This window comes from Neoarius graeffei, chromosome 16 (assembly GCF_027579695.1).
Source record: "Neoarius graeffei isolate fNeoGra1 chromosome 16, fNeoGra1.pri, whole genome shotgun sequence".
NCBI classification, from domain to species: domain Eukaryota; kingdom Metazoa; phylum Chordata; class Actinopteri; order Siluriformes; family Ariidae; genus Neoarius; species Neoarius graeffei.
The window spans coordinates 70,668,135-70,685,113 of record NC_083584.1 but is presented as its reverse complement, the minus strand read 5'-3'; the positions used below and the strand labels follow the sequence as shown (position 1 = coordinate 70,685,113).

Genomic DNA, 16,979 nt, shown 5'->3' with positions numbered 1-16,979 from the left:
CTGGAGTGCCAGATACCAACGGGTGATCCGCGCGTTGGCATCCTTCATGCAGTGGAGCCACTGCAGGGGCGCGTGGTCCGACCAGAGGGTGAAAGGGCGCCCCAGCAGGTAGTAGCGGAGGGCGAGGACCGCCCACTTGATGGCGAGGCACTCTTTTTCGATGGTGCTATACCTGCCCTCGCGCACCGACAGCTTCCGGCTGATGTACAGCACTGGACGGTCCTCCCCCTCCACCTCCTGGGACAGAACAGCCCCCAGCCCTCTGTCCGACGCGTCCGTCTGCAAAACAAAGGGGAGAGAAAAGTCAGGGGAGTGTAACAGTGGCCCCCCCACACAGTACAGCCTTTACCTCAGAGAAAGCCCGCTGGCATTGCTCCGGCCACTGGACCGGATCTGGTGCCCCCATTTTAGTGAGATCAGTCCGCGGGCTGGTGACGTCCGAATAATTAGGTATAAACCTACGATAGTAGCCAGCCAACCCCAGGAACTGTCTCACCCCCTTTTTGGTCTTGGGACTTGGGCAGGCCACAATCGCTGCTGTCTTATTAATTTGGGGATGCACCTGCCCATTGACCAAGTGGAAGCCCAGATACCGTACTTCCACCCGCCCAATCACACACTTCTTCGGGTTGGCTGTGAGACCCGTTTGCCTCAGCGACCTAAGGACGGCCCTGAGGTGTTCTAGATGCCGCGGCCAGTCATTACTATAAATAATGATATCGTCCAGGTATGCGGCCGCATAGGTGGCGTGGGGGCGGAGGACCCTATCCATAAGCCGCTGGAATGTAGCGGGTGCCCCAAACAGCCCAAAAGGAAATGTGACGAACTGGTGTAAGCCAAACGGTGTGGAAAAGGCCGCTTTCTCTCGGGATAGCGGAGTCAAGGGGATATGCCAATATCCCTTTGTCAAATTCAGTGTCAAATAAAAATGAGCCGTGCCTAGTCGATCGAGCAACTCGTCAATACGAGGCACTGGGTACGCATCAAATTTAGACACCGTGTTGACTTTTCTATAGTCCACACAGAACCGGACCAACCCGCCGGCCTTGGGAACCAAGACCACTGGGCTGCTCCAGTCACTGTGGGACTCCTCGACGATGCCCATTTCAAGCATGGCCTCGAGTTCTTCCCGAAACACCTTTTTCTTGTGTTCGGGCTGTCTGTAAGGGCAGCTGCGCACTACTACCCCCGGGGGCGTCTCAATGTGGTGTTCTATGAGGTGGGTGCGGCCGGGCAGGGGAAAGAACAAGTCAGAAAATTCTGTCTGCAACTGGGCGACCTCTGTGAATTGAGTCGGGGAGAGGTGGTCTCCACAGGGGACCGGAGCGATGGGCGATGTCAGTTTTCCCTTTTGAACCTCCGGCCCCAGCTCTGCCTTCGCTGGAACCACCGATACCAACGCCACGGGGACCTCCTCATTCCAAAGTTTTAACAGATTGAGGTGGTAAATCTGTAACGCCCCACCCCTGTCCGTTCGCCTCACCTCACAGTCAACGTCCCCGACTCGTCATGTGACCTCATATGGTCCTTGTCACCTGGCGATCAATTTGGAGCTCGACGTGGGCAACAACACGAGTACTTTATCTCCCAGTGTGAACTCCCTAAGGCGCGTGCCCTTGTTGTACAGATGGACTTGACGTTTTTGGGCCTGCCGCAAATTCTCCTGGGTTAGGTGGGTGAGTGTGTGGAGTTTGGCACGCAGGTCGATAATGTATTGAATTTCATTTTTGCTTGTTGAAGGTCCCTCCTCCCAATTTTCAGGCAGCACATCTAGAATGCCATGCAGCTTACGCCTGTATAATAATTCGAATGGGGAGAACCCCATGGAGGCCTGTGGGACCTCTTGCACTGCGAATAACAGGGACTTGAGCCATTTATCCCAGTTGCGTGCATCCTCGCTTACAAATTTCCGAATTATGTTCTTGAGTGTGCGATTGAACCGTTCAACTAAGCCATCCATTTGTGGGTGATACACACTGGTGCGGATAGGCTTAATTCCCGGTAACCCATACAGTTCGCGCAGTGTGCGTGACATAAACGTAGTGCCTTGATCAGTCAGAATCTCTTTGGGGATTCCGACTTGGGAGATGATGCGGAAGAGTGCTTCTGTAATACTACGTGCTGAGATATTGTGAAGAGGCACTGCTTCCGGATATCGCGTTGCATCGTCCACCAGAACTAAAATAAAGCGATATCCTCGTGTTGACCGATCTAATGGCCCAACAAGATCCATCCCAATTCTTTCGAACGGGGTCTCGATTAATGGCAGAGGGCGCAAAGGCGCTTTTGGAATGGCCGCGAGATTTACTAACTGGCATTCGCAGCACGCCGTACACCACCTACGGACATCGCCGCAAAGCCCTGGCTAATAGAACCGGGCCATTATTCGGGCTAGTGTCTTATCCTGCCCCAAGTGTCCGGCCATGGGATGAAAGTGAGCCGCCTGAAATATAAATTCCTGGCAGCTCTTTGGGATGAAAAGCTGTGTTATTTGTTCCTTAGTCTGAGTGTCCTGCGTCACTCGGTATAATCTATTCTTAATAATGGAGAAATAGGGGAAGGACGGGGTGGCGTTTGGCTGGAGCGTTTGACCATCGATTACTCTCACTTGGTCAAATGCATGCCGCAGAGTCTCGTCTCGTAACTGCTCTAATGGGAAATCCGCAAGGGATTCCCCAAGAGAGGGAGGAGGAGCATGCTGCTCCTCACTCTGACACGGTGATGTCGTAGACGGCTCTGTGACAGCTGCTCCCACCAATGCCGCACTGGCACCTCCCCCCACTAAATTATGACAGGCCCCACTCTTCACTAAATGTATCCTTAATTCCCTGAATCCCGGCCAATCAGTCCCCAAAATTATTGAGTGGGTAAGGCGAGGATTAACCGCCGCCTCTACTCTAGATTTCTCCCCTCGAAATAGAATGTGGACCGACACTAAAGGGTAGTTGTGAACATCCCCGTACACACACAACACCTTCACAAATTGTGCTCTCCCCAATGCCTCGTCTTGCACCAGGCTTTGGTGGATTGAGGTCTGATTACAGCCGGAGTCCACCAAAGCCTGATACGTATCCCTTTGGATACTCACCGGTATGTGATACGCTCCGGCCCGATTGAGGGCGGTCCCTGGCGCATCAGGAATCCGGACCACCGTGCCCATCTCCATCGCCGAGCACTGATGCTGGAGGTGCCCCGGCTCCCCGCAGTGCCAGCATACCAGCCCAGGCTTTCCCTCTGCACCGGTGATCCAGAGCTCACTCACCTGAGGGGGGCAAGACACAGACATGAAAACAGGAAACGGTAGGGCACCGCGGGTGCGGCGGGCCAGCTGTGGTGGAGCCGGCCCCCGCCTCTGCGGTGGGGGAATGGGGCAAGGACGAGGAACAGAAGGGGAGAGAGGAGGGGGAGAAGAGGAGACGTGCTGTCCTGCCATCGGAACAGCCGCCATATGGTCCTCCGCCAGCTCGATGGCCTGATCCAGCGATGCTGGGTGATGGCACTGGACCCACTCCGCTGTTCCTTCCGGAAGTCGGGCAACGAATTGTTCCAGCGCCACCAGGTCGATGATTCCTTCGGCGACGTGGTTGTCGGCCCTTAGCCACCGCCGGCAGGCATCCTGGAGTTGCTGGCCAAACGCAAACGGCCGGCCGACCTCCTCCAGGCGCATCGCGCGGAACCACTGCCATTGCTGCTCCGGGGTGCGCTCCACACGTTGGAGGACGGCCCTGCGGAGGTCGGCATAGACCAGCTGGCTGTCGGTGGGGAGCTGTAGCGCGGCCAGCTGCGCCTCACCCGTTAGCAGGGGGAGGAGGCGCGCCACGCGCTGTTCCACTGGCCAACCCCACGCCTCTGCTGCCTGCTCAAAAAGAGCAAGGAAGGCCTCAGGGTCGTCATGCGGGCCCATCTTCGTTAGGGTGAGGTAGGGAAGGTCCGCGGCGGTGGTGACGGTGGACCCCGCTGATGCGAGCAAGTGCTGGAACGCCTGGTGATCTTCCTGCTGCGCCAGCACCAGGGCTTTGAACCGTTGTTCCTGTTCCTTCCAGAGGGCAACCAGCGCTTGGTGCTGGCTCTGTTGGGCCGTGGTGAGGGCATGGACCAGGTCCTTGAAGGGGGAGGACTCCATGAGGCTGTTCTCTTCTGTACTCTGTCCCAGGTTTCAGCACCACTGTAGAAATTGTTAAGGTGGGTGGAGCACAGAAGCATGGCAGGCCAGAACTGAATTCTCTTAAACTCTTTATTTGCACTTTTCAGTGTCTACTTTACTCTCCCAGTCACATGCGCACACACACAAGCATTCTGGTTGGGGAGAGAGCTCCATTCCTCTGCTCTCCTTCTCCTCTTATAGGGCGTGGTCACTGGGGAAGACACACAAACATAGGTTAATTCCCGTCAGGTGCAGTGATTCTGCCACTTACCTTCCCTGACTCCGCCCTCCAGTCACAGACTGACGCTTGACCACGCCCCTGCTGCCACACAGAACAAGTTTCTTTAAGCCCCTGTCACTTTCTGCATCACTAACTCTATTATGTTCATTCAGTGAAATCCTCTGTACTTAACTTAATAAAAAACAATTAAAGTTCAGACAAATTAATGTGTGCATTTTCTCTCTCTCTCTCTCTCTCTCTCTTTCTCTCTGTGCCACTTTCTCTCTGTCACTCTTTTGCTCTTTTTCTGTCACTTTTGCTCACTTTTGTCTCTCTCTTTCTCTCTCTCTCACTCTGGCTGCATCTACATTAATATGCTTTAGTTTTAAAATGCATCACTTTTGCCATGTTTACGCCTGGTGTCCACACTACTCCGGAATTTTCTAGCCCCAAAAATGGAGACTTTTGGAAATGCTGCTGGCCTCGTTTTAGTTTGATAACTCCAGGGTATAATTTTAGTGTAGACGGGTGAAAACAGAGATGTTTGGAAACAATGATGCAGACACCCATGTTCACTTCCTGATGACCTCTTATCTGTCACAATGTATCCTTCCCTGATTTGTCATGCTTCTATCACATCAGCATACCAGCTTCTACCATACCAGCACACACATGCCCAGTGTACGTGAATGGTCATATACATTTTCAGGCGTGTTAGTATGGACAGAGATTATTTCTGATACAGAGCTAAAATGCTCAGCTGGATGGAGATTATCTTTTTACTAAAATGCCTTTGTAAAAATAAAACGTATTCTCTCTCTCTCCCTCTCTGCCACTTTCTCTTTGTCTCTCTCTCTGTTTCACTCTCTTTGTCGCATTCCCTTTGTATCTCTCTCACTCTCTGTTGCTTTCTCTTTTTTCTCTCTCTCACTCTCTGTTGCTTTCTCTCTCTCTCTCTTTTTCTGTCTGTCACTTTCTCGCTCCAATCTTTCTCTCACTCATTAAAGTTGCTCTCTCTCTTTGACTCTCTGGCTGTCTCTAAGTCAAATCAAATTTAAGTACAAACAGCTTAATTGCTATGAATTGTAGATAGCTCTTGCCAAACCACTGAGTTGGGAAACGAAACAAAAACAACGATGGTAATAATCATAATTAGATATAAAAGTGAAGGTATTTTTAAAAAAGGTATTTTTATTATTAATACTACTACTACTAATAATAATAATTAAGAAGAAGAAGAAAAGTATGACTTTTGGACAGGGCGTTGTGTTCAGTTCAGAATGTTAATAGTCGAGCGTACTACAGTAAATTACAGAACATTTTACTGAGGTTACTCTTTACGCAGATCCCTCTGTAGTTATTGGGGCTGAATCTGTTACTGTGTTTGTATTTGGGGGTAATGAGAGCTAGCTGGATGGAAAGGTTTAAGATGTAAGATGGCCAGTGAGAGTTTGTGGCTGTTGTGTTTAATGGTGTTGTGTGGTTGATGCTGTCGACTGCATAGACTTTTCTGCTTTTTGTTTGAGTTCTTGGGTTGTAAAGGGAAGGTTCGAGTGCATTCTGGTTATTTTTTTTTTTATCGTTGATTCTAATTTAGCCCCAAGATAGACTGGTGACCTGTCCAGAGTGAACATCGCCTCTTGCCCAATGTCACCTGGGATTGGCTCCAGTTCACCCGTGACCCGCAATGGATAAGCAACATAGAAAATTAATTAATTAATTAATTAATTAATTAATTAATTAATTAATTAATTAATTAATAATCTGGTTTAGGTTTAGGTTAGGGTTTTCTGGGGTTTTATAGAACTCATCAAAGTATGTTTTCCATGTTTTCCCTTCTGTCTGTCTATCTGACTCTCTCTCTCTCTCTCTCTCTCTCTCTCTCGCACAGATAAATTGCCCAGGAAGCTCTTGAATTTGAGAGGGTATCTGTGTCTGTTTCTCTCTGCATGTGTGTGTGTGTGTGTGTGTGTGTGTGTGTACTCACACCAGGAGCCATGCGTTGAAGCTGTTTCAGTGTGATGCGGTTGTACATGCTGCTGATATCTTTTCTCTGATCCTCGAATTCGGACACAGTGATCTAGAAAGAGATAAACCAGATTGTTGAGATAAAAGCCATACCATCAGATTCCCCATTCTGGCCAAAATTCAGACAGAACAGGATCCCAGCACACAGAAATATGATTTCTACAAAGGGGAACATTCAGTTTATCTGAGAATTAGGTTTCCCAGTGGAGCTTAACTTCCTGGCACATTTTAATGAACCATTATATTTGTTAATGCAGGAGAAAAATCCCACTGTTCTCCTAAAACCAACAGCAGGTTAAATATGTGTATTAGTTTTTACCAAAATATCGGATTCCAGTTTATAAGGTTAATGTAACTGATTTCAAAGAAACTTTTAATTAAAATGTTGGAAAAGTAATTTCCATCTCAGAGTTTGATTATTAATACATACCCGGCTTTATATAAGATTTTCACTCGAATGTGACAATAATGTCCTTCAGGTAAGTAACTTATAAAGTCATATTTTGCAAATTACATTTCCTGAACTTGTATATTATTACTGAAATCACAATCTCCTTCACCAGAAAATATGAACTATGTATTAAAACTATGCCTAACATCCAACAGGAATACACTATATACTGTTATAAATACAAATAAATCAGGTTTAACTCAAGTTACCGATAAGTAAAAAAAAATCCTGTGCATTAGCAGTGAGTTGAGTCTACTCTAAGGTTACCTGCCTTTTTTCATAATTATAATCATTTTTTCAGGGTTTCCATTTGAAGTCAAATGTCAAGTTCCCTGACTTTTTCCTGACTTTCAATGACTAAAAAGCTAAATTTCCAGGACCTATAATAAATAAAAAAAAAAGGCCACCTTTATGCTGAACAGCCAAAAACCAGCCACAGTATTTTAAACCCATCAATTTGTGAGCTTTATTTATTAATTCATAGATGTTTTCAGTACAAAAAAATACAAAAGTTCTCACTGCTTGAGCCTCGTGAATTACTGCATGGAAAATATAGCCAGTCTCCCAAAATGGCAACTAAAATTTAAACATGCTACAAACAAATTTCCCTGATATTCCATGATTTGGCCCAAAATATGATCGAATTCCCTGACTTTCCATGTCTGGAACAGAGTTTTTAAGATTCCACGATATTCCAAAAATTCCATGACCTGTGTGAACCCTGTTTTTTGGAAAAAAAAAAATCTGTTGTACCCATTTTTTTCACCGTTTCAAAAAACAACACGGATTAAAATACGCTAGGCTACAATGGAATGAAGGATCTGTTAATAACAAGTTAAAAAAAGGAGACTGTAACCAAAAAGATAACACTTCAAACATGAGTGGGAACAGCTCTGCCACAAAAACAGCCCCACCTCCAAAATATCCCCACCCCAAAACAGCCTGCCTCCAAATCCCAAAACAGACCCATCCCAAAACAGCCTCATTGCCAATTAGGCACGTAACAATATACTGTGCAACAATAAATTGGAGAAAAAATTTGTGATGATTCGAATCAAGGAAATAAAAAATGAACTGTAATTATTGTTAGGCTACATAATCTCTTATTTATTCTAGCTGTAAATTAATTGTTGAGACAGGAGAGGATGCAATAACGTACATTAGTATAAATACAGAGGTGATCATAAAAAATTGTGCGTGCCGATTGGTCAAGAAATTCAGACTATTTCCCGATAATCACCTTAAGCAACTCAACAAAATGGCTGCCAATTGCTTTGTCACCATAAATGAGGAAGAATTACAAATGATGAAAGAAAACACTGTTCCTAAAAGCACTAAAGATGACAAGAAATTTGGTCTAAAACTATTCAAAGGTATGGTGGAATTGGGATTTATTTTATCTATTTTGTCTAGTTTTAAATATATTTTATCTATTTATTTTGTCTATTATATCTAGGCCAGGGCAGCACGGTGGTGTAGTGGTTAGCGCTGTCGCCTCACAGCAAGAAGGTCCGGGTTCGAGCCCCGGGGCCGGCGAGGGCCTTTCTGTGCGGAGTTTGCATGTTCTCCCCGTGTCCGCGTGGGTTTCCTCCGGGTGCTCCGGTTTCCCCCACAGTCCAAAGACATGCAGGTTAGGTTAACTGGTGACTCTAAATTGACCGTAGGTGTGAATGTGAGTGTGAATGGTTGTCTGTGTCTATGTGTCAGCCCTGTGATGACCTGGCGACTTGTCCAGGGTGTACCCCGCCTTTCGCCCGTAGTCAGCTGGGATAGGCTCCAGCTTGCCTGCGACCCTGTAGAACAGGATAAAGCGGCTACAGATAATGAATGAATGAATGAATGAATGAATGAATGAATGAATATCTAGGCCATGGGGACGTTATGGTCTAATGGTTAGAGAAGCAGCTTTGGGACCAAAAGGTCACTGGTTGGATTCCCTGGACCAGCAGGAATGGCTGAAGTGCCCTTCAGTAAGGCGCCTAGCCTCCAACTGCTCTCCAGGTTGCTCTGGGTTTGTTGTATGTTGCTCTGGATGAGAGTGTTGACAAAGTATTTTATGTGCCTTGGCAAAGGTAAGTGACACAAGTCTGCACACATTACATTTGCATGGCACTTCTGAAGACTGAAATAAATGTTTTTTTTTTTAATACAATTTTAAAAAAAGTTTTTTTTTTTATTTTTCACCTGTATATTTATACTAAAACAATTATCTGCCTCAGGCTCAGTGAATATTGGTGAATAATAACCTCAACTTTGTCTCTTTTGTGCTCCATTATTCACCAATATTCACTTTGCCTTTGGCGAATAATTAAATAGTGGGAAAGCACATGACCTCACTGTAGGCAGAAGTAACACAACTCTAATTCCACTAATCTCTGATGTACTTACATTAGCCAGTCTCATCTCGAGGTCCAGGATCTCACGGGACTTTACCGTGGCGTTATGAGCGCCCAGCATGCTCAGCAGCCGCTCCATTAGCGCTTTGTAGGCTGCCAGGATCTGACATCATGACCACAAGACAACAGGGTGATATGGCATCATTACTCATACACAATTACTAATGTTAATATAATACCACACTGACACTGATTACTGTAAAGGGAAAACAATCAGCTGTGACATTACTGATTTACACATGACCTCAGCTGTACGAGAACGCAGGTGTGACATCATTAACTCAGAGCTGATATCATCAGCTGGTGCCCTAGACACACATTTGACACGATTATTTTGGTGTATGAGCTAACAGCAGGAACAAAAGGAAAGTGACAGATGGCTATGAGAAATGGAATAAAGAATGAGTCAGCATATGGAGGACAAAATAAAAGGATTAAAGTATGAATGAAAATGGAGTAATGACTTTACATACAATATTAGCACTGATTATTATATCTCCACTATAGATCTAAGAAACAGGAAATGCTCGATTAGCCATTGTACTAGCTGCTGCAACAAAATGTCCCCCATATTGGAAAGGTGCATATTTAGTGACAAGTCAGGGTAAATTGTATGGAGAGATGCAGCTCTATCGTCATAAATTCATAAAATTTTTATTTAGTAATACATGTTCATTTTTTCCATATTACTCTCTCTCTCTCTCTCTCACACACACACACACACACGCACATTTCTACAGGTGCTATACCTTCACACTGTCCTCATCCTGACCCAGGTACAGAGTCCTCTCAGGCAATGTCAGACCCTCCTGATCAATCTACACACACACACACACACACAATTTGAGGTTGTATTATAGTGAGGCTGATTATAATGCATACATCCAGTAGTAGGTACTAGAACTGTCTAAACACACACACACACACACACACAATTTGAGGTTGTATTATAGTGAGGCTGATTATAATGCATACATCCAGTAGTAGGTACTAGAACTGTCTAAACACACACACACTCACTCGTATGGCATTGCGTGATGAGTTTTTATCATCCACATTAACAGTGAGTGAGAAGAAGACGGCCGTGCTGTACACCCCCTGGGTCCTATAGAGCATTTCATTAAAGTCAGGTCTTGTCTGGACGGAGCCACTTTCCCAACCCGCCCCTCGAGACGGCGCTCCAGCCAAGTCCCACCCACCACAGCTGTCAATCACCTCCATCATGGGCTCGGCTCCGAGGCGATCGATTTCCTGGATGTTGACACAAGAACGATAAAACTCCTTCACCTAAGTCAAAGAAAAAGGAAAGAAAGGCCAGCAGATTATTGTCACTAAAATACAACATATAATTAACTGCATGTCTGAAATAGGAAGTAAAATTTTCATGACATCAACTACTTTTTAAATTAAGTTATTGAACTTACTCTACAGCTTAATAATTTAAAGATATGTAAGGTATAAGCAGATATGAAAAACAGTGTGTGTGTGTTAGTTACAATAAAACACTGAGTGTGGTGTGATGAAGTGGAGTTACTATTACTGCCGTGATGCTGAATATTTTCCTATCATTTCTGTGAAACAAGTTCATGTTGTCACTTATGTTATAGCAGCTATGAACAGTCGTTTGCTCACCAGCTTCTCTTTTTTCTCTCTTGAAGTTAATAAAACAAACAAAAAAAAACCATAGCTTGTCACGTTACTGACATACACACATTTTATAAATGTACTAAATCTACAGTTTAGCAGTGCTGTTGGTTCTGGTTTCTGTGTGTGGACAGGTCAAGTCTAAAAAAAGCTCTAATGACTCAGATAATTAAATCTGATAGCAAACATTTGGATAACATATGTATCATTTAAACATTTTATGTTTATTTTTATGATCATAACCCCCTTATGTGGAGATTTTGTAAAGCAGGAAGAGCTCCATGTCTGCTTTGATGTTTGTAGGTAAAAAGGCAGCTATTTTGATGCAGCATTACCATTTGAATGGAATAGCATCAAAAGAAAAACTGCAAATTTCATGGCCTATTATAATACATATTATAATATATTTAGATTGTTACAATTTCATATAAGGTCATGTGGCTAAAAAATGATTAATCTCAGTTTGTATCACGTATTCCTAGATAATACATGTCCACAGAACATAATTCTGTACTTCTGTATTAAGTTTTGTAATAAACAATGAAATTAAACACTTGCTGATAGTGGGCTTGTGTGTGTGTGTGTGTGTGTGTGTGTGTGTGTGTGTGTGTGTGTGCATGTGTGTGAGAACCTTTCTCTCAGCACTGTTAGGGCCCTTCCTCCTGACTGGTTCCTCCAGCAGGCGCTGTAGCTTTTCCTGGTTCTGCTCCCCAATGGCTGTGATGACACCATAGCTGAGTTTGTCCTCAGGAATGGCGTGTCGTCGCAGCCAGCCACCACATGCAAAGCTGTAGAAGTCATGACAAGGTGCCACGCTGGCATCTACGTTGGCCTGGACAAAGCGAGCAGCCCTCAGGAGCGAGCGCCGCACTGTCCCACACTCCCGCTCACAGTGAGTGTCCTGAGCGTCCAGCCAGACTAACTTCAGCGCCAGCATGCAGCCCAGGATCACGCACACGCCACCGGCAAAGACTAGTGCAGAAAGCAGGCAGATCTCACGGCGACTCCATCTCTCAGTACTGGAGGACTTACTTCCACCAGCCCCACCTCCTGTCCCACCCCGGGACCGCCCACTACGATCTAGCGACCCGCCCAGTGTCAAGCTCATGCCATTGCTGCTGTACCGGCTCCCATACTTCACTTCTTGGAAGTCATCATAATGCGCCGTGAGTGAATAGGTCTTCTCCAGTGAGACTGGGGAATGCGGCTTGGATTTGTTGGGGAATGTGTGGAACATGTTGGCTCACACTAAGAGCATGACCTTTAAACACTTGACCTTTGATCTAGGTTTGCTGTGAGAGAGGAAGTTCTTTCCCACTCTCCTGTACTTTTTCACCAATCCTGTGTAGAAGTGAAGACAGAGACTTAGGACATTAAACAGCATAAGAGATGGATGATACAAGGTTGAATACTTGATTAAAATGCCCGAGGATGACAAAACACACCTCTTTCCTTGTAAGGACCTTTTTCATCCCATCACTCCTTTTATTTTTTTGTTCTATCACTCTATCCTAAAGTTGTTTGAATTGATTTGTTACACTCATCTGTCAGAGACGTGCAGCCAATCGATCAGAAAGTGGGAGAGAGATTGGAAGAAATAGAGCACACTTATTTATTCATGCTTCCAGTGAAAGTCACTGTTTTGCAGAGTTGGTCTTGGTAAAGCAGAGAGCAACAGGAAATCCTCAGGAAAAAAAACTTCTCCTGCACTATCTTATACTATCCATGAGCAAGAAGAAAATCTGTTCTTTCACTGTAGTACAGAAAACGGACAAAAAAAGAAAGTGCTGGATGAGATTAATTTAAAGGTTTAGGTTGCACTTGACATAAGGCTGATTTACACTGTATGTTTTGTCATGATAACGCTGTCAATGGCAAAATTCTCAAATTATGAAATAATTCCTTGAGTTAAAATCAGTTGTCTAAGGCCATTTAACACGACATGCCCACCAAGAGTAACTGCAACCAAAGATGATCAACAAACAAATTCTGAAGATTTCAGAAAATCTGAAGATTTCAGAAATTTCGGAACAGAATGTGAGAAGGTGAATGTTAAGATGCACATTGAAAAAGTCACCAATAGGAGCAATGTTACATTGTAGGACCACTGTAACAATCTGTTATATAATCTGAGTTTCAGTGCTGATATCAGTGCTGATATCACGCCAAGTATAGATGGCAACCCATTTTAGCAAATTAGTCTGAAGAGTGAGAATGACAGATACTGTAAATAATAATGAACACAATGTACTATATCGCTAAAATGAGCTGTGTTGGGCTGGAATGATTTGCCAAATAACCGACCACATGATCAGCAAGCTTTCATGCTGTAGACAGTTTGCATGTTACATGTTATTGTCAATGTTACCATGACAACATGGAACACTTGAGTCCAGTCAACGCATTCAGCTTAGCGCTTTTTTCTACCCTATTTAACTGATGATTAAAAGGACACTAACAGTCCATGTACATTTGATCATTCTACTTTTGTGTCAGTAACAGAAATTAATAGACCATTTTTGTTTTTATTATCAGAACTCACATAGAAAATTTAAAAGCAACCTGTGGTTGTCATGGATATATAACATGCATGATTTACCGAGCAGTGCAAATGGAGCGAATTCCAATATGATCTGAAATCACACAAGGGAAAGTGTTTTTTTGTACCAGCACTTTCCACTGACTACCACCACAAGTATATTTAAGACCTGTGAGAAACACTGCTCATTTTCTCACTCCATGCTGTTTCTGTTGTTCTCACATGTCGATGGTGCAACCAAACAATACCCCTGTTAAATGTGGGCTGTTTGTGGGGCAGGGCTCGAAATTAATTTTTTTTTCTTTGTGTCCCCCAGTGGTCCCGAATTCTGTGTTGTATTGTCCCGAATGGAAGCAATAGTGTCCCCATTTTTTTCCTCTCTGAAATAACCAGTGGTTAATATTATCATATGAAGTTACTATTATATTTGTAACTATGCGATTTTGAACCCTTTATATCATTTTTACAATAAGTCACAAGACACAAGCGACACATCCTATACATCATCTACTTCAAAATTAGAGTTATTGCATTTTCAGTTTATTAAACTTTGGCGATCTCACTGTATGAATAGATACCCGTTTATTTAAAGGGGCCAACTAGCTCATTCAGAAAATGTTACAACTCCCTACATCTGCAGTACACTTTAGTTGAAAATAAGACCCCTTTTATGTTCATTTCATCTACTTATACCTTGAATATCTGTTGGCACTTATAAGGCCAACTTATAATTTTCACCATTACCGTTATCCATTTTATGAACTTTCCGTTATCCATTACCGTTATCCATTTTTATGAACTTTCTGTTATCCATTTTATGAACTTTCACTGCCGAAACGTGGGTGCAAATGTTAGCAACATCAACATAGTGGCAGGTCCGAGCCTAGTTGTGCTGCTGACTGACTAAACTTTCTGAACTAGAAAGACACCAAGAAAACTCATTTATTCTGTTGAACGGTATCTTCCGTCAATATCATCCACATCATTCCTGTTGTATTTTATAACGTGTCTAACAGTGTTCATTAAGTTCATTCAGTTGCTAGCGTTGCCTGCAGACCAGGCGATGACACTTTGGATCCTGAAGGTCCCGGAGACGTTATGTCTGGGCTTTCAGTTTCTTCCCCGCGGTCGGTCCGCTTCAACCACTTAAGCATTTTTGTTCTGGCAAGAGTCGGCGCAGCGTGTGCGGTAGCAATTCCATTCAAAGTCCATATAATGCAGACACCGGCCGAAGATTCTAGAACAGAATGCGCTGCTCTGTAGCCTACGGATGCAGGTGCATCGAAAGTGTAGCTACTATGTATTTTTCGCTGTTAACGTTTTAAAATTAAAATTGACAAATTAGGTGAATGTCTACGTATGTGTTACGGCTTTGTAAATAATATTAATGTAGAACTTTTTTTCTAGATCTATTTTTTTCCATTGTCCCGGGATTGTCCCAGATATGATAATTTTGTGTCCCGATGACATTTTTTATGGTCCCCAGGACGTCGGGACACCGTTAGTTTCGAGCGCTGTTGTAGGGGCGTCGTGGCTCAGGTGGATAAGGCGCCATACCATAAATCCGATTGATGAAGTGTTGAACAATGGTACATACTGCTACTGTTTTATCACCCAGGCCAATATCGACTCAATGTGACACTCACTAAACCAGCAAGAGACAAAGCAACAGGAGACATTCATTTTCTATGTATACAGAACTACAATTTCCAAAACAAGCAACATTTAAACTGAGATTTTCTCAACCCTATGCAAATTAGTTACAATGTGAATACCTGAACAGCGTGGCTTTGTAGACACAGAGTGCGTATGCTTGACTGGCCTGCTGCCAGTCCAGATCTGTTTCCTATTGAGAATGTATAATGCATCATGAAGAGGAGAATCAGTGACCACGGACTGTTGAGCAGCTGAAGTCTTGTATCAAGCAAGAATGGACAAAAAATTCCAATTGCAAAACTGCAACAATTAGTATCCTCAGATCCCATATAATTAAAAAGGGTTATTAAAAGGAACAGTGATGTAATACAATGGGTTGTATTACATCAGAGTGATGTAATGAAATGCCTTTGTCCCAACTTTTTTGAGTGTGTTGCAGGCATCAATTTTTAACTTCATTTATATTTACAAAATACAATTAAGTTGGTTAGTAAAACTACTGAAAATCTTTTCCTTGTACTTTTGTCAGTTCACATGAATTAACAAATCACAGATTATTATTTTTTTATTGTATTTTGGAAAATATCCCAAATTTTCTGAAAATGGGGTTAGTAGGACACGCTTATAGAAGAGAATTATTTAAAATCACACTATCTGTTATCACCCAAATGAAGATGGGTTCCCTTTTGAGTCTGGTCCCTCTCAAGGTTTCTTCCTCATTGTCACACCTGCACATCATGGTGCATGCATCAGTCGGATTCTCGGGCGCGCTCTGGACTGGGCGCAAGTCAAGTGGACTCTTGCACACACCATTAACGATGCACACCTGCACAGGATTAAGGCGCAATCAGCACGCCTATATAAAGAATATGAAAACAACACTCAGTACAAAGTACTGCATTATGTGTGGACACATTACCGAGCCTTAGTTCCTTGATTGTTTTCCTGGTTTCCTGATTCCTGTTTTCTTGTTTCCTCATTTCTTGATTCTGCCTGTTCCTGTAATTTTCTGTTTGTGCTTCGCTCGACCTTTTGCATGTTTCCTCGTTTCCGATTTTGCCTGCCAATTTGGATTGTTTGCCTGTTGTCTCTTTCATAACATGTCTGTGAAGATTCTCAGTCATCCAGGTCATAGTAACTGTGGGTGGTAAAAGAGTGGGTGGTATCTATTTTATAAATAAATAATGTTTCTGCACTTACATCTGTCTTCCAACCCCTCCCTGACAGAATACTTCGCCAAACTATGGATGTAGCAGAAGTGTTCCAGTACGCCATTCCAAGCCACTTCTAGATTTTCATACCTCAGCCCCTAGCCTTGTTTTTCCAGCAGCATACTGGAGTAGACACTCCAACACCCTATGATGGAGAATATCTAGTCTGGCTAACGCGACTTCAAAGCTCTGCGAGCATTTGGTCTGGCAAAGATATTAAGCCCAACCGTTACCCAAAGTGCGTGGTTGACCCGCCTCCCTGAAATGCCTCAGTTTGCTACTGGTCGAAGCCAGAAAAGGCTGTGACGAAGCTTAAACCAATCACATCACTCTTTCCTCTGATGTATGTGACGCGACGGGGCTAACTGGTAGATTAAACTCTTACCGAAGCCGGTCGGGAGCAAGGCGAAAACGTCCTTCCTTTCAATAAATACCTCCAGGGCTGCTCTTTGCTCCGTTTTCAATGAGAACTTGCTCCATGTTCGTAATGTTTCTAGTGAATGAAGCGCTTCCGGCATAGATTCTGTAATCTATGACTTCTGGTCGCAGTTCTACTACGTCACTGCCTTGAACACGCCTCTACCCAGGGCCGTTGGAGATGCTCAAAGTTGATTGGCTCCCGATTTTTCGGGAGCTTGGAAGAGCTGTAGATAGCTTGCCTGGCCAGAGTAAGCTCGCAACAGGCCCTTG

At 44.0% G+C, this 16,979-nt stretch overlaps 1 protein-coding gene across 3 annotated transcripts in view; it reads right to left on the bottom strand.

The window, feature by feature from the left end:
- LOC132900195 (endothelin-converting enzyme-like 1) overlaps positions 1-16,979 on the bottom strand; it is a 154,414-nt gene that overhangs the window by 128,459 nt on the left and 8,976 nt on the right. For all 3 annotated transcript variants that reach the window (XM_060942228.1, XM_060942226.1, XM_060942227.1), the window contains exons 2-6: positions 11,515-12,224; positions 10,260-10,526; positions 9,989-10,057; positions 9,232-9,342; positions 6,352-6,444 (exon numbers count right to left, since the gene is read on the bottom strand). In XM_060942228.1, the coding sequence (XP_060798211.1) occupies positions 6,352-6,444; positions 9,232-9,342; positions 9,989-10,057; positions 10,260-10,526; positions 11,515-12,120 (1,146 nt within the window). In that variant the 5' untranslated portion in view covers positions 12,121-12,224. The remainder of the gene's footprint in view (positions 1-6,351; positions 6,445-9,231; positions 9,343-9,988; positions 10,058-10,259; positions 10,527-11,514; positions 12,225-16,979) is intronic.